Genomic DNA, 22,880 nt, shown 5'->3' on the forward strand with positions numbered 1-22,880 from the left:
GACTAGGAGCGCTGGATAGGCACAAGTCATCCAGTTGAAAGGATGGTAAAGAAGTTATGCTGCATGGAAAGAACAAACAGAAGAAGAGGAAGTAAAGCCATTGAATAAGAATCAAGTACATGGCACTAACAGTAAAGCCAACCCATGGTAAGCAGTGGGCTGGCTCAACACACGCATTAGGATTTGGATACAGTCCACGAGATGTCTTTCAACAGCAGAAATCTGGAAGTTGTCTGTAGGTGGAACGTAAATAAGGATTGTCAGAACGGGATGATAACCCACAGCTGTTGCAGTGGGCTAGGGACTTCAGGCAAGTTGTGGAGATGAGCAACAGGTGGGTAGCTATAGGCAATGGCATATGAAAGAATCTTATCAGTGGACTGCTCCCTTCCCTGTACAGGTCCGCCTGGTAGCTGCTGCCCTGAGCTCACTGCTTCTGACCATATAACCCTTTGGTCAGTGGGCCAGCCTCTACCTGGAGGCTCCTGCCTGCTTCTCATCCCAGGTGGTCTAGCATCTCTGCTCAGTTGCTAGGCTTCCTTCTGTCTCCATCTTCTGCCTTTCTCTGAATCTTTTCTGTCCTTTCACCTCCCCACCTTTTTGTGTACTTTTTTCCCCTCTTGCCTTTTTACACATTTGCAGCTTTGCCCCAGCCATCCCCTGCGGCCCCAGCCCCCTCCAGTGCCACTTTCCCGCTCCCCGCATTTCCTGCCTCCTAGCTCTCTAGCCCCTCCCACACACTACTTAATGGTGGCAGCTGCACAGTGAAGGTGCAAACCACTGGTCTTATCAGTGGACTGCTCCCTTCCCTGCACAGCTCCGCTTGGTAGCTGCTGCCCCGAGCTTCCTGCTGCTGAACATCTGACCCTCTGGTCAGTGGTTCGAGGCCCTCCTCCACTTGCAGACTCCCGCCTGCGCTTTATCCATGGTGGTCTAGTGCTAAAATGTCTCTGCTCTACTGCTGGGCCTCCCTCTGTGTCTCTGTTCTGCCTTTCTCAAAATCTTTTCTGTCCTTTCACCCCTACTCCTTTTTCTTCATTTTCTTCACTTTTTTCCTTTTTGCACCTTTGCCACTGCCTCTGCGTTCCACTGCAGCCTCACCCCCCTCCAGTGCCACTTTCCCACTCCCTGCATTTCCCGCCTCTCAGCTGTCCAGCCCCCAGCACACTACTTACTTAATGGTGGCCTTTGTGCGTCTGCACAGCAGACACTGCACTGGGTGCCAAAGGCAAGCCTGTCTGTGACCGGACCACACCCAGTGCCATGGACCCACACCCACCTCTGCACTTTAGGGCCTCCCACCGCTGGTTCTACCCACAGCAGACTTGACCATCTCAGCTGCATCCTCCTCAACACTCGCTCCCTCCACAAACGTGCACAGAAATCTGGGACCTCCTCAACACTCTCTCTCCCGACATCGCCTTCCTCAGGAAACCTGGATGAACCCCAGCTCAGCCCCTGACATCACCACTGTTATCCCCAACGGACACAAGATCCCTTGCAAGGACTGAACTAACTAACCAGGAGGAGGCGTCACCATGGTCCACAATAACACCCTCAGCCTGACCACCCATTCAGACGGCCCAAAAACAAGCATGGAACATATCCACTTCCAGGTCTAGACCAACCCCAACACCACCCTCCGTGGCACTCTCGTTTGCAGACCTTTGAGACCCCGCCCTTCACTGACACCATCCCAGGGCTCTCGCATCCACCAAACACATTCTAATCGGCGACCTAAATTTTCACCTGAACAATCCCCACGATCAGAGCATCGTATCCCTTCTGGAGAACCTGCCAGTGTAGGACTCAAGCAGCTAGTCACCTTTCTAAACCACTCAGCAGGACACACACTTGACCCAGTCTTCTCTGCCAGCAAAAAGATCACCTTAAGCCACACCTCCGAACTCCTCTGGACCAACCACTACTGCGTCCATTTCACTTTCACCAAACCCTCCATACACCTCATCCCTGGCAGAAGCTGGGATAAGGTCACGAAGATCATCTCACCGCCCCTCTCCGCATAACCCCACCGCCAACATCCACAGATGCAAACACCTTAGCATGTAACCTCTACCGATGGATTGCCAATGGTTCCGAATCTCTGGCAGCCCTCAAGAAAGCCCCCGGCAAGCAACACTCCAAGAAAGCCAGCTGGTTAACTCTCGCCCTTCAGGAGTCCAGGCGCAACCATAGACTGCTAGAGAAGAGATGGAAGAACAACAGAATCCTGGAAGCCCACACAGCCTTTAAACCTGCTGTCACCGCACACCACCTCCTCAAAGCTACAAAGAAACCAGCCCTCCAAGACCGAATCAACACCAACACACACAACAGCAAAGAACTCTTCACCATCGTCAAGGAGTTTGCCAGGCCCAACAGCGATACCGCAGACGTCCCACCCTCCCAAGACCTCTTTAACAAACTCAGCACCTTTTCCCACCACAAGATAAGGCAGATCTATGATAGCTTCGACACCCAAGACCCTCCCACTTCACCTGCTACTACTGCACTCAATGACGCCGCCCGTCAAGAAATCCTGCTTAACTGGACCCCGCTCACCTCAGAGGACATGCTCAAGACCATGAACAGCATCCACCCCGGAGCCCCCTTCAACCCCTGCCAGCACCACATCTTCTACAGAGCTGCATCCTCCAACACCCCCGAGCTACGCCGCACCATCAACTGCTCCATCAAGACCGCCACCTTCCCCGACAACTGAAAACATGCAGAGATCAACCCCCTGCTGAAGAAGTCATCCACCGACCCGACTGTCCTCAAGAACCTCAGACCCATCTCCTTGCTTCAGTACCCAGCCAAAGTCATTGAGAAGCCCATCAACGCCCAACTCCTTGAGTTTGAAGTCAACCATTTCCTGGACATCTACCAATCTGGCTTCCGAAGCAACCGAAGTACTGAGACCTCCCTCCTCACTGCCTCCAACGACATCCGATTCCCTCCTTATCCGTGGAGAAACAGCAGCCCTCATCCTCCTGGACCTTTTGGCCACCTTTGACACCATCTCCCACTGTACCCTCAGCACGAGACTCCACAATGTCGACATTCCCACCAAAGCCCTGGTATTGATCCACTTCTTCCTCATCGTCTAACACAGCTAGTCAGACTACCACTGTTCCTCTCAGAACCAGAAGAGTTCAGCAGCGGAGTGCCCTGGGCTCTCCCTGAGCCCCACCCTCTTCAACGTCTACATGGCTCCACTCGCAGCCACCGTCATGAACCACAGACTTAGACATAGTCACGTACGCCGACACCCAGCTGATCCTCTCCCTCACCAACTAACCCACAGCCACCAGAAACAACTTCCGCAACAGGATGAAGGCTGTTGCCACCAGGATGACAGACCGCTGTCTCAGTCTTAACTTGGACAAGATCGAAGTCCTCATCCTGGGACCCACCCCCTCAGCTTGGCACAACTCCTGGTGGCCTACCATACTACCCCACAACCACAGACCATGCACGAAAACTCAGCATCATACTGGACTCCTCACTCACAATAGACTGTCAGATTAACGCCGTCTCCTCATCATGCTTCTACACACTTTGCCTGCTTTGAAAGACCTTCAGATGGATTTCCACTGAATACAGAAAGATGGTCACCCACACACATCAGCAGCAGACTAGACTACGCCAATGCACTGTATGCTGGCGTCCCCCAGAAACTCCTCAGGAAACTACGTAATGTCCAAAACACCACAGCCAGAATGGTCCTCCACATCCCCCACCACAGCCACATCACCGAACACTTGCGAGAACCTGGTCACTGACCCACGGATCCGCAAGACCAGGACCTGAGGAAGATCCTTCACCTACCTCGCCGCCAAGACCTGGAACACTCTCCCTCTCTACCTGAGGCAAGCGGACCCAATTCAGGAAGGATCTCAAGACTGAACCCCAGTGCCCAGACAGATCAGCAGCCCCTCTCCCCCTCCTCAGCGCCTTTAGACCCTCATGGGTGAGTAGTCGTGCTATACACACATTGATTGATTGAAAGAATGAGCAAGAAGAGAGGAAAGTCGGTAGTGAGACACACAAAATGGAAGGGTGGTTTAACTGGCAGCAAAACAGAAGGGTAGGATATCTAAGATCAGACACACTGAAGAAAGGATGGGGGAAAGCAATGAGGTGTAGCATTGGGAAGGGATGGGAGGGTGCAAGCATAGTAAAATTAAGTAGGGGAACAAGCACTGAGGAGCCAACTGAAAACCCTGCAGTGGTAAAATAGTCCCTCATGGCGTTCAATGTAACCACTCCACTGGAGGCAGAATGATTCACCAAAACCGCCAATACCATCAGGTGAAATACTCTACTGCTCTGAGCCAAGACATGATTGACAAAGCCTCAAGCAAATGCCTGAAAGAGGAAGGTCGAAAATGCCTGTAATTTCAGGAAGTATACCTACTATAAGTATATTGGATGTAATGTGTCTGTTTAAAAGTGAGTTGTCAAGCTCCGATCTAAAAACTATACCTATTCTATTAACCCTTCACCCATTTGTTTACAGTATTTTCTCTACAGACTCATTTTCCTGCTTTCTATATTGGTGTTCAGCAAACTCATTGGTGTCTGAAACCAGGTAGTTGAAGCCAGTTACTAAAGGAACTCAATATTGTGATCTGTTAATGTAATTGCTGCTAGAATGTGGGAGGGAATTCTCTCTTCTCAAAGAGATCACATAGTGTGACTGATCCATAATCAACATTTTAACCTTTTTTTCACACATAACATACCACATTTGTTAGAAACAGGTGTATACTCAGTTACTTTAGGTATTGATGCTATCATATTTTATGATAAGCAGCACTAACTTGGTTAGTGGATGTCTTTAGTAGTGAATGTAAAAGCACCATTATAGTACTGTAGCTGGGTCTGGTTTGTGCATCTGAGATACGTGCTACATTGGGGGTGGGATATTTTTGAACATTCATAAGGTGCCTTTTCACATTGGAGTTGTAAATTAAAGCGTTATGAAAATAGCATTCACATTAATCAACATTTTACAAACAAAACGAAAACCCTTTATTAAACCCCTAGAAATATCATTCCTCAGAAAAATATTTGAAAGAGCAGTGTTAACTTTCTGATTTTCCTGAGAAAAGACCAACAACCCGTTTTCAGACTGTGCTGAGTCACAGTCATCTAGCATATCAATTTGAGATGATCAACTTCTCACAGTGAACCAGAATGGAGTAGCTGCCCTATTGCATCTAGACCTCTCAGTGGAATTTGACACTGTCCGCGGGAACAAGGACTCCATCCTCTCTTAATAAATGAACATGTTCTAACAAGGCTTGTCTTACCTCAGAGACAGACAAAGCATGGTATACCTACCATCTTTAAATCCAGCTCCTCATAACCAGCACCATGGCATCCATCATATACCCACTAATATTCAACATCTGCCTAACCCCCTTACAAGTGAAGGATGCTGACTTTTCAGAGTGGTGGGGCATAAAAGATGGGGGCGGGCTTGAATTTGTGAGGATAACACACACAGCTGCAGAACGACAAAGTGAAAGGAAATATTTAAAATGCATCCGTTTTCATTAGTTTTATTTTGCTGTCTGGTGCACAAATTTTCAAAGAACCCTTTACTTGTCTTGCTTTAGGCTTTTAAATATTCTTCTGCTTTGTTTTTGTACATTTCTGAAGTCCTTGATATTCGATGGAATACAGCATTGCAAGTACCATAAAATGCAGTAGAAATACCAGGGGTGTGTGAAAACTGCGATCCACAAACTGGAAAAAAAAATCTCTCTTCTCCTTATCCAGAATCGCTCAAGCTTCTAATTGATTATAATATCTGAGCGGACACCTAGCATGCCACTTGCCTGTGGCCCAGTGGCATAACGAAAGTTAAGGGGGCCCCCCTGCCACGTACACAGAGGGGCCACCACTCCGGGTTTAATCCAAAGCTCTTGGTCCAGAGTATTTTGCTGAGGGGGCCCCCTGCAGGTCGGGGGGCCCCCGCAGCGCATTGGCTGCGGGGCTTGTGTTACGCCCCTGCTATGGCCTCCTGTTCCTGCTTGTTCCATACTGAAGCAGTGACACTGCAGCTGCCTGGGTTTTCCCAACCAGGTTTCCCACTCACTGTTCTTCCTGCCAACCGAAGCCCCACCCACCCCAGCACCAACTTAAAGCCGGCCAAACAAAATATCAGAGACAAGCTGGTTGTGCGCCCTCAACACCTCCAACCCTGCTACCGCCAACAACCTCTAACAAAGCGTGAAAAACTTCAACACATGGATCACCAATTAGGCAGACAGCATCGACCCCCATCAACAGCAAAATTGAGAGAAAATCCTCTAAAAAACAAAAACAAAAACCAAAAAAACCTGGTAGTACACCCAAGCACTCAGAACAGCGAAACGAGACCGCAAACCGAGAGGAGATGGTGCAACAGCAAGGACACCTCTGACAGGGCAGCCTTCAAGACCTCCCTCAATCTCTGCCACCACCTGCTAAGGGCCACAAAGAGGACAGATCTTACTACATGCATTGCAACCAGCCCCAACAACATCAAGGAACTTTTCAACATCGTTGAGGAATTCTCCAACCCGGCTGCCTGCGAAAACAACATCACACCCGAACAGGAGCTGTGTGACCACCTCGCTCACTTCTTCCACAACAAGATCGCTAACGTATACAGAAACATTGAACCCCAAACCACACCTACGGACTTTCTCGACAGATACACCACCATAGTAACTGACATGAACCACACACCCACCACCTGGAACATCGTCTCCACCCAGGACCCCACCATCACCATGAAATCCATCTACTCGGGAGCTCCTACAAACTCATGCCCGCACCCACATCTTCAACCTCTGAAACCAAGGGATCGGCCAGGAACTCACCACCCTACTCAACACCTCTATCACCAACGCAAGATTTCCCGATGCCTGGAAATTCGCCAAAGTCAGACTAAAAAAAAGTACGCGACCCCAACAAACTAAAAAACTACCATCCAGTCTCCCTGCACCCATTCCCAGCGAGGTACTGGAAAAGATCATCAACAGTCAACTCATGACACACCTGGAGCAGAACTTCAGCACGGTATCCTACCACAAACTGATCAAAAGACTCCATCACATTAGATGGATCACCTATTTCCTCACTGGAAGAATCCAGAGGAACCTCCTCCCACCTCTGAACCCAAGGAGATCACTTTGGCTGTCCCCCAGGGCTCATCCCTTAGCCCTATGCTCTTCCACGCAATATAATCCCACTGGTCAACATAGTCAGATGCCACAGTCTCAACCTAATTTCCTACACAGACGACACCCTACTCATCCTCTCACTCACTGACGATCCCACAATCACCAGAACCAATTTTCCCAGATGCATGACAAACGCCGACTGGCTGAAGAACAACTGCCTGAGGTTGAACATAGACTAGACGGAAGTACTGATCTTTGGCAACAGCAGCAGCACAATGAACGACTCCTGGTGTCCATCAGATCTACGACCTGCACCCACTCCCTCCAACCATGTGGCCTTACGGCTAGAACGGTCGACCTCGAAGCTGGAAAACTGGGTTCAAGTCTTACCAGGGAGGCTCCACATCCTGTGATTTTGGGCAAATCACGTAATCTCCCCGTGCCCAACAAAAATGAATGTGTTAATCTGTAATGCAAGTGGTGCTCATGTAAAGCACTCTGATACCTTCGGGTCAAGTTTGCGCTATATAAAACTCCGGGGGGGGGGGGGGGAAACACCAGAAACCTTGTGATTATGATTGACAACAAGCTAACCATGAAATCCCAGATCAACGCCGTCTCCTCTGCCTTCTACCTCACTCTGCGCATGCTACATAAGATCTTCAAGTGGCTACTTCTACGCACACCTGCACGCGAGATGCACCATGTGACAAGCCTTCATCACCAGCCGACTGGACTATGGCAATTCTCTCTAAATAGGAATTGCAGCACACCTTTACAGAGAATTCAGACCATACAGAACGCAGCTACCGTACTCATTCTCTGCCTTCCCCGATGAACCCCATCACACCCCACCTCAAGAAACTCCACTGGCTCCCCGTACAGAGGAGATGTCCATTCATGCTGCCCACCCATGTACACAAGGCTCTACACAACCAAGTACCTGCCTACATTAACCACCACCTAAACTTCCACCAACGATTTGCAGAATACGCTCACCTCCCTTTCACTTGCCCATACTCCCCGCATCTACTGAAGCAGAAGTGGAAGACACTTTTTCTCCCACATCACAGGAAATACTTGGAACAGTCTCTCTATGCACCTCCAGACCATCATCTACCACACTTCTGAAATTCCGAATGGCCCTCAAGACCTGGCTGTTCAAACAATCCTCAGGGGCCTGCAAGTGCTTGGATAGTGATTTGCTGCACTTTTATAAATCCTGATTGATTTAAGTTTGTGTTATAAACTATAAAGTTTGGAAAATACTGTAACAGATCAGTGCTGCTCAAAAGCCTGGGAGGCTGGAGAAGACTGTCATGAGGCTGCTGACGGATTGTGTCCCCCTCCGACCCTCCACGCTACTGGCCTTCTAGCAACCACAGGCTATCGCCATTTCACTAAAGCTATAAAAGGCTCAAATGAATGACTGTGCCGCAGGCGAGAGGCTTAACAGAGGTCATGGTCTGTCAGAGCTTTCAGCAGCGATTGAAGTGGATTAAAAAACTGTTTCGGGACAGTGATCATGAAATCAGCAGTAGGGGCAGGGGGCAGATTTTATTTTTTATTTTGACACCATTTTGTTAGCCTTTCACTTTAAAGGTAAAATGCATATAAATTAGAACTGAGAACTGATTGGCACTGTAAGGAATAGCAACGTGTATTTCTAGTACTATGAAGTCCCAGCCAGCGACTAAAAACAGTGAATATGCAAGTTATTATTTTAAAACTATATTGCGATGACAGGTTGCCCTAATATATGCAAAACTATTTAGCATTTGAGATAAACACAAGTGCTTTCAAAATAGATGTTAATAACAAAATTGAATTAGATTGAGCCTAGCGTGAACTTTTTTATAACTTCTAACATAATCAACAAATCTGCTGGTGACACATTTTCCTTTGGAAAGAATACAGAACAAGCATTGGCTTAGCCAATATGTCTCGCCTTTGGGATCTTATAAGTGTTTAGCTATATATTTTGAGTTTGCGGAAGTGTTTAAACTGTTTAAATGCTGGAAAGTTGTATGTACCTGTGTGAATGTTTGCTTGTTATGGGTTTTTTAGGGGTGGATGCGTAAATAATAGGAGGGTGAAGATTAGTTAGTGATAGTTAGTTATTGAGAGAGAGTGAGAGTTAGTTAGTGAGAGAGGGAGAGATTTAGTTTTTTAGTGAGAGATAATTAGTCAGTTAGCGACTTAGTGAGAGAGTGAGTGAGAATTAGTGAGAGAGAGTGAGAGTTAGTTTGTTTGTTAGTGAGAGAGTTAGTCAGTTAGCGACTGAGTTAGTGAGAGAGTCAGTCAGTGAGAGTGTGAGTTTGGGAGAGTTTGTTAGTTTTTTAGTTTGTGAGAGTGAGATAGTGATTTACCTAGTTGGAGTGAGAGTTAGTAAGAGTGAGTGAGTTAGTGAGTGTTAGTGATTGTGTGAGAGAGTTAGTTACTTAGTTAAACGGGCATTGAGAATTTACGTATGCAAATTGCTTTTGTCCGCCCACCCGGGTTGAAACTGGGTTTGCCAAAATAGTTACCTAATCGGCTCTAAATTACGAGAGACCGCAAAAAAAAGGCATTGTATGCTTCAATTAACATCAGTATGAAGTTAAACAGCATTAAAACATGAGCCTTGCATCTAACACGGATGCAGTCTCGGGGAACGGCAGTGGGGAACGGATTTGGGACAAGGGACGAGTTCCCTAGGCAGAAAGCAGTCTAAGGGGTGGCATTTTGTCAGCCCCTGGGATGGTTAGTCGCAGGAGAGGGCGGTCGCGACATAAAGAGGGTGGCAGTTTTGAGGGGTCGTGGGCCGTGGGTGGGGCAATCTGCCAAACGGGGGGGTTTGGAGTAAAAGCAAACTCACTGGGTGTTATGGAAGGAAAGGCAGGCTCACGGGCGGTATAAGGGGGACAGGCGGATTAGCAGGGGCAGATTCACAGAGTCGAGGCAGACTCCCGGGCGGTAAGGGAGGAAAGAAAGGTGGTGAGGCAGCCTCACGGGGGAAGGCAGACTCACAGGTGGTAGGGGAAGCAGACTCATGGGTGGTGAGAGGGGGGGAGGCAGACCCTGTTTGAAAAGGGAAAGCAAGTGCAAGACAAGCACAATAAGGAAAGGAATAAGGTAGCACCAGGAAAATGCAACCTCGGAGTAAAGAGCGCTTCAGAAGGAACTCTGAAGGCGAGGGCAGAGATAGAGAAAGCATGTCCATGACAGGAGGAGGGTGCGTGGCTGAAGTGGAGGCGATATTCTAACATCATGAGACCTCAGTGGATAAGAGTGAGGAACTTATGTGAACCCACGTGGCGGGAACGAAAGTGAAAGCACCAGGATGTTGAGCCGGCAAGGCGACCGCGATCTAATGTAAGCGCGCGTGTGTGTCCCTAATTATAAACAGAAGCACTCGTGCTTGTGCTGGCATCCATCTTGTGGGAGCGAGCAACAGCGGCGCGAGAGCCATCTGTTTTCAATGAGCGTTTGCGCCGCTTCTTGCTCCCGCAAGGTGGATGCCAGCACAAGCACAAGTGCTTGAAAAGAGCTGACCAATCTCTAAAGGTCATCTCCTAGAGCAGCGCATGTGCGCTGCCTAGGCGAGACCTACAAACCAGCATCTGCCTCTCAATAAACTCATTGTAACTTTAATAGGTACAACAATGATGACTGAAGTGATAGCAAAGTCTGGCTCGCATTGCTTAATTTTTTGTCTGTTCCATTTTTTTAAATGATTTTTTCCTCAACTGCACCTCCACTCCTTTGCAGCTCTACTAGGATGGCCATGCATCGGGTGCAGTATCTGAGAAGAAGCTACAGCCATTCTTCTTTGCTGAGTTGAAATACTCGCCGCGGTGCACTGCCTTTCTCACTAAAAGCAGCCCAGGAAGTATAGATTTCGAGTCTGTACAGTGCGTATTGAAAATGTCTACTCATGCACAGATCCGATTTCTCTTCTTCATGCCTGCAGCCAACCCCACCCTTTCCCTACTCGCCAGTGGTGGGGTGGTGGTCACTGACCATCACTGATCCCACCTCACTTTCTGACAAGTAAGAAAAAGTGGGGTGGCAATAGTCTCCCGCCCCTAAAGACATGAAGGCCCTGGCACTGCAGGGCTTGAACCTGAAGCCCCTGGGGCTCACTCTGTTTCCACGTCACCAGGGAGTGCAGATTAGTCCACATAGCTATTGCTTTGCCATACAGATGACATCACAGGCCTCAGGGCTGTGAGGTTGTCGGGCAGCAAATGTTCTTGCAGGCAGATGTCTAGTTAAATTCTGCACCTGAGCAGTCTGCATTAGATTGAAAGCACCTACCGAGAGAGAATTTGTGTGCATTTTTATTTTTAAAGAAGCACTACTTAAGGAAGCCTCAGCCTGGGAGGATAAAAAAATGGGGGTGGAGCCCCAGCGCCCACAGTGACAAATCGCCCATGCTCCTTACTAGTCCTGATTCTCATTCAACCCTATCTGTTATACCTATGCATATGACATGCAAATCATTCTATAAAAGGATGGGCCAGAAGACCTCCACAACTCAAAACCTGATGAGTGTATTTGCACGATAAATACTTTCGTAACAAGAAATCGCCTAAACCACAAAGACCGAGATCATGACCAGCTGACAATGGAAAAAATACCAGCTCATTACCATAAGTCTCAAGGAACTCGATGCCCCTCAATATCAGGAGAAGTAAGAAACCTGGGGTGACTGTGAAGTCACGTATATCCTTGATGCCACTTGTCAACAAGGTCATAATAAGCACCTTTTATACAATGAAAACACTGCATTGCATCTTCTCATACCTTAGATACCAACAAAAGCCACAACCAATACTCACACTTGTAATCTCAACTTGTCTATGACAGCAGCCTATAGATAAGTAACATCAGTTTCATCTGAATTCTGGAGCAACCACAGCACCTAGACAGCCCTCATAACGGCTACTGATGACATTCGAGCCATACTCGACTGAGGAGAGACTGTGGCTCTGATCCTCCTAGACCTCTCTGCAGCCTTCGATATGGTTCCTACCACACATTCATCAGACGTCTGCATAACATAGGCATCAAAGGAACCACTTTCAGATGGATCACCTCTTCACTCACTGGCAGAACGCCTAAAGTCCGCTCCCACCCCTCCCCCCCCCCTCCTCTCTGAATCCAAGGAAATCTGTGGGCTCCCCAAGGATCCTCACTCCACCCCACCCTCTTCAACACTTATGACAACACTGGCCAGCCTCGCCAAAACCCACGGACTCAACATCATATCCTATGCTGGCGACACACAACTCGTCCTCTCCAAAGACCGCACCAATTCTAAGACCAAGTTCCACAACTGCATGACAGACATCGTCAACTGGATGAAGGACAACTGCCTGAATATCAACATGGACAAGACAGAGGTACTCATTTTCTGAAACAAAAGCTCCTAATGGGACGCATCCTAGTGGCCTTCAGAACTCCGACCAACTCCTCCCCCCACTAGGAACCTAGACATCATTCTGGACAACAAGCTAACCATGACAACTCAGGTAAACTCTGTCTCCTCCTCTTGCTTCTTTATCCTCCCCATGCTTAGTAAGATATTCAAATCACTACCCCAAAGCTCTAGATACACCATCACTCAGTCCCTCATCTCCAGCTGACTGGACTACGACAATGCTCTCTAGGCAGGGTTCGCAGCTCACCTCCGATGACTACAGACCATACAGGATGCCGCAGCCAGACTCGTCCTGGATCTCTGTAGATGAGCCCACATCACTCCACTACCTCAGGGAATTCCACTGGCTCATTGTGTAGAAAGGATGCCAGTTTAAGCGCCTGACCCATGCATACAAGGCCCTACACAACTGCAGACCCGCCTACTTGAACCACCACCTGAACTTCTATCAGTCCACCAGACACCTCCACATCCATTTCTCTAACCCTTAACCTTGCATGCAACATAGCAGATGTGGAGGTTGCTCCTTCTCCTACCGAGCAGCAAAGACATGGAACGATCTACTGATTAAAATACAGATTCATCAACAGACCTCCCCATCTCTTCCAGAGTTCCGAACGTCCCACAAGACCTGGCAAATCTGGACCGAGCTCAGTGCTTGGATACCTCACAGATTACCAGTACCACTCTACAAACCTACTGATTGCTTGATCAAAGAAAAAATACAGCCAATCCAAAATGCTGGTACAAGATTTGTTCTCCACCTTCACCCAGTAGAACTCAGGACTCTAGTCCTGCAATTACTCCACTGCCTACTCACAGGAAGATGAGAAATGTTCTAAGCACTCTTTATTTTTCACAGAGCCTCCCATGAAAAAGGACCTCTATACCAACAAATTAAATTCAAGCAATTCAAACAAATTAGGACCCTGCCCTCAACAATTACACTACAGTTCATCAAAGAAGGCACCGCTTTCTCGGAACAAGCCTCCAAACTCTGGTCCTCATTATCCGACAAAATTAAAAAAATTCAGAAGGGTATACACTTCAGAAGAGAGCAGGAAACATGGCTGGTTCCAAGATAACTAAATCATCCCTTAGCCCAGGGAAAGAACCCGGAAAAAGTTCACTTTCTAGAACAATCTACAGCTTACAGTCCACAAACATGGAACAGTTCAAGCAGCCCACAACTTTATATATCCAGGTAAGTAATGAAGGGCTGACGTATGTCTAGACTGGGCATTACACAGTAATGTCAAATCGTATATAACCCACTTGGCCCGCTGTAATACTAAAATAGCAGTGGATGGTTGAACAGCTGATTGTAATTCATACAAGCTGCATAATAATACTGTTATACTGCTTGTACCTCTTACACTCACATAAGACAGATCTGGTATGGGTCATGTCCATCACCAAGTACTGTACCAGCCCACAGAAATAACCATCAATCACCACCTGAACAAGAATAGAATAACTGAAGAGATCGGCCTCATACCGCTGCCCAACAGAGGACTTTAATTTAGTCCACCACTAGAGGTCCTAACAAGCTCCATAATGTCACAGTTTCTTGACATAACACATGGACAACCAGATATGGAATCGTAACAAAGCCGCATCCCAGAAGACCTTCCCACAATTTTACTTCCACCCTATGCCTGCTCAAGGCTACAAAGTTCAAACAAAATATCTCAAACTTAATAACCCAGTGCAGTAGCCAGCCATATGGACTATGATCATAAAAATATCATAAAGGGACTTGTAGAGCTGCCAGCTTCCTGAGAATTATAAAATGTGCACAGTTCTCACACTTCTTCCTCCATCACACTGGTAAGTGTGTGTCCCCTAACACGATACCCGCACTTCAGTGGTCATCATGCACAATATGGAAACACATCCCACATAAGATCATAAACAAAGACCACACCATTCCAACCACACGTCCTACGTGGTTTAGCATTCTGCTCACGTAGAAAATGGCTTCAGCGCCCCATATAGAGGTAGTTAGTGCTATGAGTGTTTCAATACATTACTATTACTGACTTTTGGTGTGGATGAGAATCAGGGGCTGCTATCTAATAGAATGTTAAGTAGGGAATAAAATTACATGACCAGACATTTCCCAAAATGTTTTACTTTTCATTCAAATTTTTCTACTACAGAATATTGGCTTTTCATAATAATTACCTCAGAGAACAATTTTGATGTCGTGTTGAGCACTTTAGAATGTAGGAAAGAAGAAACATTCCACATGGGCCTGAATGTTTATGGTAGTGAGGGAAAAGAATGGTCTGTGAAAATATATTTTTCGCCAGTGTTCCGTCACAGAAAATTGCTGAAGATGTGTAAGCTTTTGTTTAGCCTTTTAAAAATAAGTCTCCTGTTTCTTTACTCAACACGATTCTCTGCACCAGATGTTTCTCAGAGAATTTTAGGTTTAGGCTTAACATTTGACAGACATATCTTGTTTACAAGCTGCTTTCCTGTTAAATTATTTGACAAAACTCGCCTAACGTGAAAAATATCTGAAAACGTTTTGTAAAACGAAAACTGCTCATTTTTAAGGCAGCGCTGTCTAAAAGTCAATGGCGACATAATTTGGTAAGTAATGGACTTTCATGCATGCTTTCTTGTTCACGAAAAGCAAATGATTGGAATGTTTGTTGCTGACACTGGACTTTTAAACTTGGCGTAGAAAATCGTAATGCCTGATCTACCGTTCAAAAAATGCTCTTGCTGTGATCTCAACTATGCGCCATTGGGATAAAATATTCACATTCGTGACTCTAGAAAATGTCGCCCAAAAGATGCCGTCAAAGTGGTATCCGAGCATGAATGCCGAGTGACTTACTGTGCAGTGTTTCTTTCTCTGCAGCCCATTTCTGACCTGGAGAGACGTGCAGCACATCACTGTCCGGACCTCTCGGCCAGGGCACCTGAACGCCCCAGACTGGAAAACCAACGCGGCGGGCTACAAGGGTAAGAAAGGGCTTCTGATCAAACTGGCGGATAACTTTTGTCTGCTCTTATAAATTTGGGGTGATGCGTGCAGACTGGAGACGGAAGAAGATTTGGACAAAAAAAAAGGGTAGCACCATTTGTTAGAGCAAAAATTAGGCTTCTAACAGAAAAGCGAGTTTGTAATTAGTTTTTGTTTTGCTGCTGTTGAGCATTTTGATCAATAACGTGTCTAGTTCTGATTGCATTGATTTATGTGGTTGTACCGGCGAGTTTCGGAGGTAACTTTGACATACCTCATGTCTTCAGATTTAGGATAATAAGTGCTTCTCTAAAGACTGCTGCATCTACTTAGAATAATGAGCTGTCAGCATGCAGTGCATGGAAATTAGACATTCCCCAGCTGGCTCTATGAGTGGAATTGGCAAATCTGCAAAGAGCCGAAAAAATCTGTGAAGTTACTGCTCATCTGTCAAAAGTAAACTTTTTCACTGAGCTGTATCTGATCTTTAAGGCAGCCCTCGGAATACAGGCTGGAAGGAGGATGTATTTTATGTCATCTAGGCAGATAATAAATCACTCCTTCTAGATTAGTCCACACTAGTCCATTTTAGTGACCTCTATGCATATTGTTTCCTATTCCAGACATTTCGCCCCTCAGTTCATTTTAGCTCACTCATGGAAAGGGGGGCTTGCGTGTTGCGGGATTGAGACATACAGGCACCCAGAGGGCGCAGAGCAGAGTGTAGACTAAGGAGTGAGACATTGTGGCCGCACACAAAACACCACTGATAACAGAAGGGGAACTGGAAGCTTTTATACTGGCCCTGGAATTACCAAGCACTGTGTAACCACAGACAGACCTCCATCATCACTTCCACATCACTTGATTTTAAAATAATTCCAAACATTCCTCCCGCTTGATATGAAGACATACAGTTGATTGTGTGTTTTGGGACCTACAAAAAGCACCACAATCCCCCACACCCCAGTGAAATGCAGCTCGCCATAGTCCGTGCTTAATTTGTGAACGGAAGAGTACCGGTGCCCCAGCTCTGCTCAGTGGCTGGTGCAAGCAAGCATCGGCGTGCAGAATGATAAGGCTGCTTGTCTTTAATCCACCACCAGACAGTCCTTGTCCCTTTTTTTCACATTTGCAGGTTCCTGCTTTATCTGTTTGTGATGGTGTCGCAGTCTCTCTTCCTCAATCTGTCCAATCTCTGCTCTTGCTCTCGGTAAACATCTGATGCGGGGAAATAAGTGCTGGTCTCCAAAAAAAAGTGCCAGTGTCCCCATGGGCTCAAATTAAGCACTGCCTATCGTCCTTTGGAAATAAATGATGCCCATAGTTAAACATATGTTCTTGTCTACTGCCATCTTTCTCCAGATAAGAAGAGGTAAGTAATGTACCTGGGTGAGGCCCATGCGCTGTACACCTTTACCTCATTTGGTTTCCAGTAAAGGACCACCTACTCCACCTTGGACAAGCCAATCCAGAGCACTCTACTAACGTTTTTGCTGGTTAATGCTGCTTTAACACTCATGGGAGCACTATGTAATGTCAAAATAACATACTATAGTGTTGTGTAGGTTTGTAAAGGAGGGTGCATATATTGTCTTTTCGGGTGAGAATCTTACTAAGCACCTTAGTGGTGGGTTGGATGGGCATGATTTGCAAAGCCACTCTTGCACCTAAGCAGCTTGACTTAAGTGAGTAATTTGGAATTCAAAAAAATGAAATTAATACTTTGGAGTATAATTATGCACATGTAATGTTACACAAACGTGTAACCTTAGGTGGCAGAATATCCACTCCTACAGGCGGGGAGTAGGCATTCCAGAGCAATATTACACGCCATAGTTGCTGAACACCAGAGGCTTGTGAATTTGTGCGTATTCATAAAAATTTTCACAGCTCCTATAGAGGTTTACCTTTGCCAAGGGCACAATTAAATCACTATGCTGCCTGGGAGTAACATATTGCACCTGGTATTGGGTGGTTGGAAACTGATTTCTCCACCGGGAAATGTTTCTTGTCAAAATAAAAAAAAAGCATGTGCAAAAGCACTTTGGCTAAGAATTTACTCACGGGTAAATGTGCACAATGCGCATTTATACGTGCAAAAATATATGGATGTGAGCACTGCTGGAAAGGAGTGACCGTCACTCCTGTATTTGTTTTGAGAATTTGCCAGAATTCATATATCTACACTTGCCGTAGGAATAGACCTTCAGGTGTACATACATTTTTTTTTTTATCTGACCTAATGTGAGGATATTGCTGGGTGTAAGTTCCTTCCTGCTAGGCAAGAGTCTGGAGTTTGAATTGTGGGATATTCTTTTGGCAGGTGATCGTAGACCATGATCTTCTAATTCCCCAAATGGTACATAATGTTACCACACCTGATCTTGAAAGGATGGAATACGGCACGCTCCTCTTTGCTCGTGCTGGTTAGAAGTGTATGTGGCACTCTGATGTCTTTTATCAGAAGATCATAACATGCATTGTGTTAGATGAACTCTTTTAGATGGCTATTATTGTTATTACTTTGCCAGTACTGTGCACTTTAGTGAATTAGTTGGTGGTCATGGGACACTAAGTGTTATTTGTTAGGGAAGCACAATCAATAAGGATCAAGTCTAATCATATTTTTGTAGTGCTGTAAATAGCAAGTGCTGCTATACAGAGTCAGTCGTGGGAAAGGGTATGCGACCAAAGTCTTTTCTTAGGAGATGGCCGCCGAAGCTGCAAAATGCCACAGTTGCCTAGTTTTGGTCCTAATCTCACTCTTGTAGGCACTTTTTCGCCCATGCTTTCACCTTTTGTAGCGGTTCACCTTTTTCCCTTTTCTGTCCTTCTCTCCCTTGCTCTGGATAAAAGTCTGATGGTGATGATTGAGCCCGATGATGATTGAGCCCGATGATGATGATTGAGCCCGATGATGATGATTGAGCCCGATGATGATGATTGAGCCCGATGATGATGATTGAGCCCGATGATGATTATTGAGCCCGATGATGATGATTGAGCCCGATGATGATAGCCCAAGTACACAAAAATGAGTGCAAGTCAGTGGTGCTGGGACAATTTTCAGAGTGGCAGTGCTGCTATCAGTGTTACATCACTGATGTTGTAGGGATTTTTAAAAATCCCAGTGCCACAAAAAGAACAACTGTAGCAACTGAGCAACGGCCGTTCAGCAGCAGAGTGGTAAGGGTGTGGTATGTGTCCAGTGGTGCATTTTGGAGTAAACTGTTTCAAATATATTCCTCAAGCATGGTATGATAGTGCATTGTCATTTACAGACCGCATTCCATTGAAAGGCCCACTAAACTTGCACAGACATGCAGTTGTACTGATAATGTGTGGAAATCTGCTTTCGGCAAAGATATTTATCATTTTCACATCTCCAAGTAAAGTGTCTTGATTTGATCCAATTCAAATCTTTGTTACTATCGCAATTTAGAATTATAAAAAGTGCTTCATTTGTTCTTTCCCAGCTGCTGCTATATCTTGAAATACTTGTGCAGCTTATTTGCAGGTATTAACATTTTGTTGTGTTAAAAAAATCTGACATCCTACAGCTTTTCCTTCCACACTCCCTGTACCCCTGCAAGATTGTCAAATAGTTCACTTTATAAAATCCTCTAACTTTTCAATCAGATAAAGAAATCCACAATCTCCATGTTAAGAGTAAGCAGCAATTTATCAGAAGACTGCCTGAAATTTGACTGCACAGCAAACGTGTCAAGAAAAAAACAAAATGTAAAGGCATTTTGATTGGTCATTCACCTTCTGAACGCCAGCATGTTTTTTTTGGGGGTGCTGCAACACCCTCAACCCCTACTTTAGTTCCTAATGTTCAAGTGCCACCACCTTCAACCATTGACACCAATTATACACTGGAAATTAGAAAGAGATTGTGCTAGCACTGAAGGGGTGAGTGAAGACTTTGTAGCACTCCTCATGGTGTGTGTGGGCCGGCTGTAGCCTTTGATCTGACACAGTATCTTTCATGCTTTCAGCTCTCCCTGAGAGCCCCACTTAAATGACTTCAACAACACATATGGTGTAGAGTTTTTCTTGAACATCGCACACTGATTAACAAATCAGAAAGTTGTGCTTTGCTTCTTGCAAAGTGGTAGCAAAAAACTTTTTTTAAATTAAATGGTGGTGTGGTCTAGAGTATAAATCAGATGATGAACGTGTTTGAATTAATAGTTCTGCAACCACACAGATAAATTAACAGTTTCTGTCCTAAGCGTCTACAGCATTCCATCGCATTCCATTACATGAACCTATAGTAAGATACTGTATTTTATTCAAAAATCCTTCTCAGTATGTGTGTTTTGTTCTGGGACAGGTTCCCACTCCTGCCTAAGAAATTACTTTTTAATGAAGATTGAAAGAAGAACTTATAAATGCCGGCAGAATCACAATTTATAATCTTAATTGATTATTCATGGTCAGGGAAGGGATGTGATTCAATTAGATGTAACCAAGTGATTATTAAACTAGGAAGAGAGGCGATATGTTATGCTGCAAATGGAGAAGGTGAGGGGAGTCAAGCTGTTGAAATCGAGATCTCTCCGAGAACCCCTGAGATGGCTTCCAGAGTTGGTTCTTCCTTAAACTCCATAGTAGCAATGCGTTCTATGGGTGCATGTTTTTCCTAATATGTCATATCCATGCCCAACGTTCTACATGATGCTGCACCGCAGAGTAAAATATAAAACTATGAATTCCTTGCAACAGCCTTCATTTAAGGCATTAGATTGGCATTTCACAGCATACTTTGAAGGCAAATTCTTTCTTTTTTTTAATTTAATTTTTCTTTATTAGATTTTCAGTATGTATATAGCAGTTGCTGGTAAGATAAAACACAGGTTAACATAAAGAGCAACAACTACCCCATGCCCGAGGAAAAAAATCAATGCTATAGCATAATAAAACAGACTGTAGAAAACTGTAGAATAATACCACCCTCTGCCCCCATTTGATTGACCACGCTCCATGCACCCCATGCCAGGATCAAGTTTGCACATGTATATATATCTCGTATTATATATAGAATGACAATCAATACAACCAAAAGAAGAAAACCACTTCAAACTCCGTGTTCCAGCACTCCACTTAAAGGAGAACGTGTCAGATCTTGCCTCCAACACTATTAGCGATGTGTTCCATATATCCGTAGGCGCTGCGCTTTTCCTTTTGAGGGCCAGTAGATCCGATATTTATGCCCGACCTTAAGGCAATTTATTTCAATGCTACAAACTGACCATTTTTTTCCATTGGATAAGTAACACTGTGGGATTATGTGGAAATTGCAATTTTGTTTAAATATACAAGGAAATCAACCTGGATTTATATTAACAAGGAATAACTGAAGGCTTTTCGTATGTCAATAATTGCTTTCTCCATAATAATATAACATGGATTTCGAACAGCATTTGAAGTTGTGAAATTACACATTCCGTACCTATCAGCACACAAGGAGACCTTTTCCATCTTTGAGCACTGCCACGTTATAGAGTTTTAATTTCCTCCACGTACAAGGGTCCCTCCACAGCCACCGTATTCACCCACTGTAAAATGACACCCTCATGTCAAAGCCACACAGATAGCCAGGGCTTTAAGTGGGATGAAAAAAATGGGGGTGTCTCAAAGGGGCGTGGTCAATGTAATTAAGGGCGTGGCTTAAAACACCTAAAAATCTGTGCTTAGCATAGTGTGCCACCCGACTTATATTTTCCTGTCTCTATCATTGCATCCAGATATATAATGCAAGTAACATCATACCTATAACGAGTCAGGACTATTGGCTTTGTCAATGGTTGCATACGATAAATTGGCAGCAACTATGGCTTGTAAATAATATTGAAAAAGCTTCCACTTAAAGCCCTGGTGACCGACACTCCGATAATGTTGCTACTCCTGAGTTTCAAAAAGAGAAGGGAAATCCAGAGAGAAAATGACACTCTTTAAAGGATTTCCCTTCCCCTTCAACGCTCACCTGGCATGACGTCATGCCGTAACTTCTCCACTAGTGAGAAGTGAGCAGTTTGAGCACGCGCACATCGACGTGCCTGCTGTCTCGAAACAGGTCTCTATCGGGCTCTGTTTTGTGCCCTGGCACTTTTTTCCGGACTGCAGTGACAGCAGACTGCTGTTCGAGAAAAAACAGACCGCCTGTGCCAGGGCACAAAACAGAGCCCGATAGAGACCCGTTTCGAGGCCTCCTTGGAAAAACTGCTGGTGCTCAGACCCGGTGAGACCTGGTCCACTTAAAGCCCTGCAGATAGCTCAAGCGAGGTCTTCTGGCTATCTAAATATGTAATGAATATATTTACTTGAATTGGAACCGATGACATGCACAAGGTCCAGGATGTGTTACACATTCAAAGGCTAACATTTGTAAGCCAGGTGGTGTGGTGCTTTTCATTATCCAGCACTCGTGTACCCACAACTGGAACATGTATTACTAAGGACCATAAAGGGTCAATGATAAATAAATGTTGATGATGGGCCAAAAGTTGGGCGAGATGGTGGGCCCGGGCCCTCCAGTGCATTTTAGACATGATGGCCCAGGCCTTGGAGATAGTTTCTACAACCAAGCGCAGCTTTTATATCCGTTTAATGCTCGTGCTCTCCAGTGTTGAGTTTTAATGTAGATCAGCGGTTCTTAACCTGTGGTCCAGGGATCCCTGGGGGTCTGTGATACCTACTCAGGGGATCCACAACTGCTTAGACAATTAAATAATAACAGATTCATAAAGTGTATGCAAGTAAAGAAGCAAAATGAAAAACTTTTTTTTTTTTAAAGTTCTGTAAATATGAAGGAATTTGAAACTGAAAGCTAAAAATTAAATTGGTATGCTCAGATTAATTTGTCAGTAGTGCAAGTGCATCATACAAAATATGATATGACTGTTGGATGCCCTCAATTTAATTTAGAAAAGCTCCATCCTGCTCATTAAAATTAAAACGTTGCTTTTTTAAATTTTGTTTGTGAAATAAATACAATATTTCATCATTTGTGTATGATGAATGCTTGTTTCAGTATTTGTGTGTTTTGGTTTGCTGCTGAAATCATTGAAGCTGCTTAGACCGGGGTACCCAGATTCCAAATTTGAAACAGTGGCGGTCTCCGGATTCCATTAATGATTAAGTGGGGGGGCTACAGAAGTCAAAAGGCTAAGAGCCACTGATGTAGATAAATGACCAAGCTTCTTTATTAAGTAAAATGACTTGTATATTATTTTAAAAGCAAGTGAATGCAACTATATATATACAGCTAGATCTCTCACCGGGA

The 22,880-nt window shown here is 45.2% G+C and overlaps 1 protein-coding gene across 1 annotated transcript in view; it reads left to right on the top strand.

Annotated features, from left to right (window-relative positions):
* PCSK5 (proprotein convertase subtilisin/kexin type 5) overlaps positions 1-22,880 on the top strand; it is a 1,432,234-nt gene that overhangs the window by 766,884 nt on the left and 642,470 nt on the right. The window contains exon 10 of the mRNA XM_085633086.1: positions 15,482-15,585. Within this exon, the coding sequence (XP_085489212.1) occupies positions 15,482-15,585 (104 nt within the window). The remainder of the gene's footprint in view (positions 1-15,481; positions 15,586-22,880) is intronic.

This window comes from Triturus cristatus, chromosome 2_1 (assembly GCF_964204655.1).
Source record: "Triturus cristatus chromosome 2_1, aTriCri1.1, whole genome shotgun sequence".
NCBI classification, from domain to species: Eukaryota; Metazoa; Chordata; class Amphibia; order Caudata; family Salamandridae; genus Triturus; species Triturus cristatus.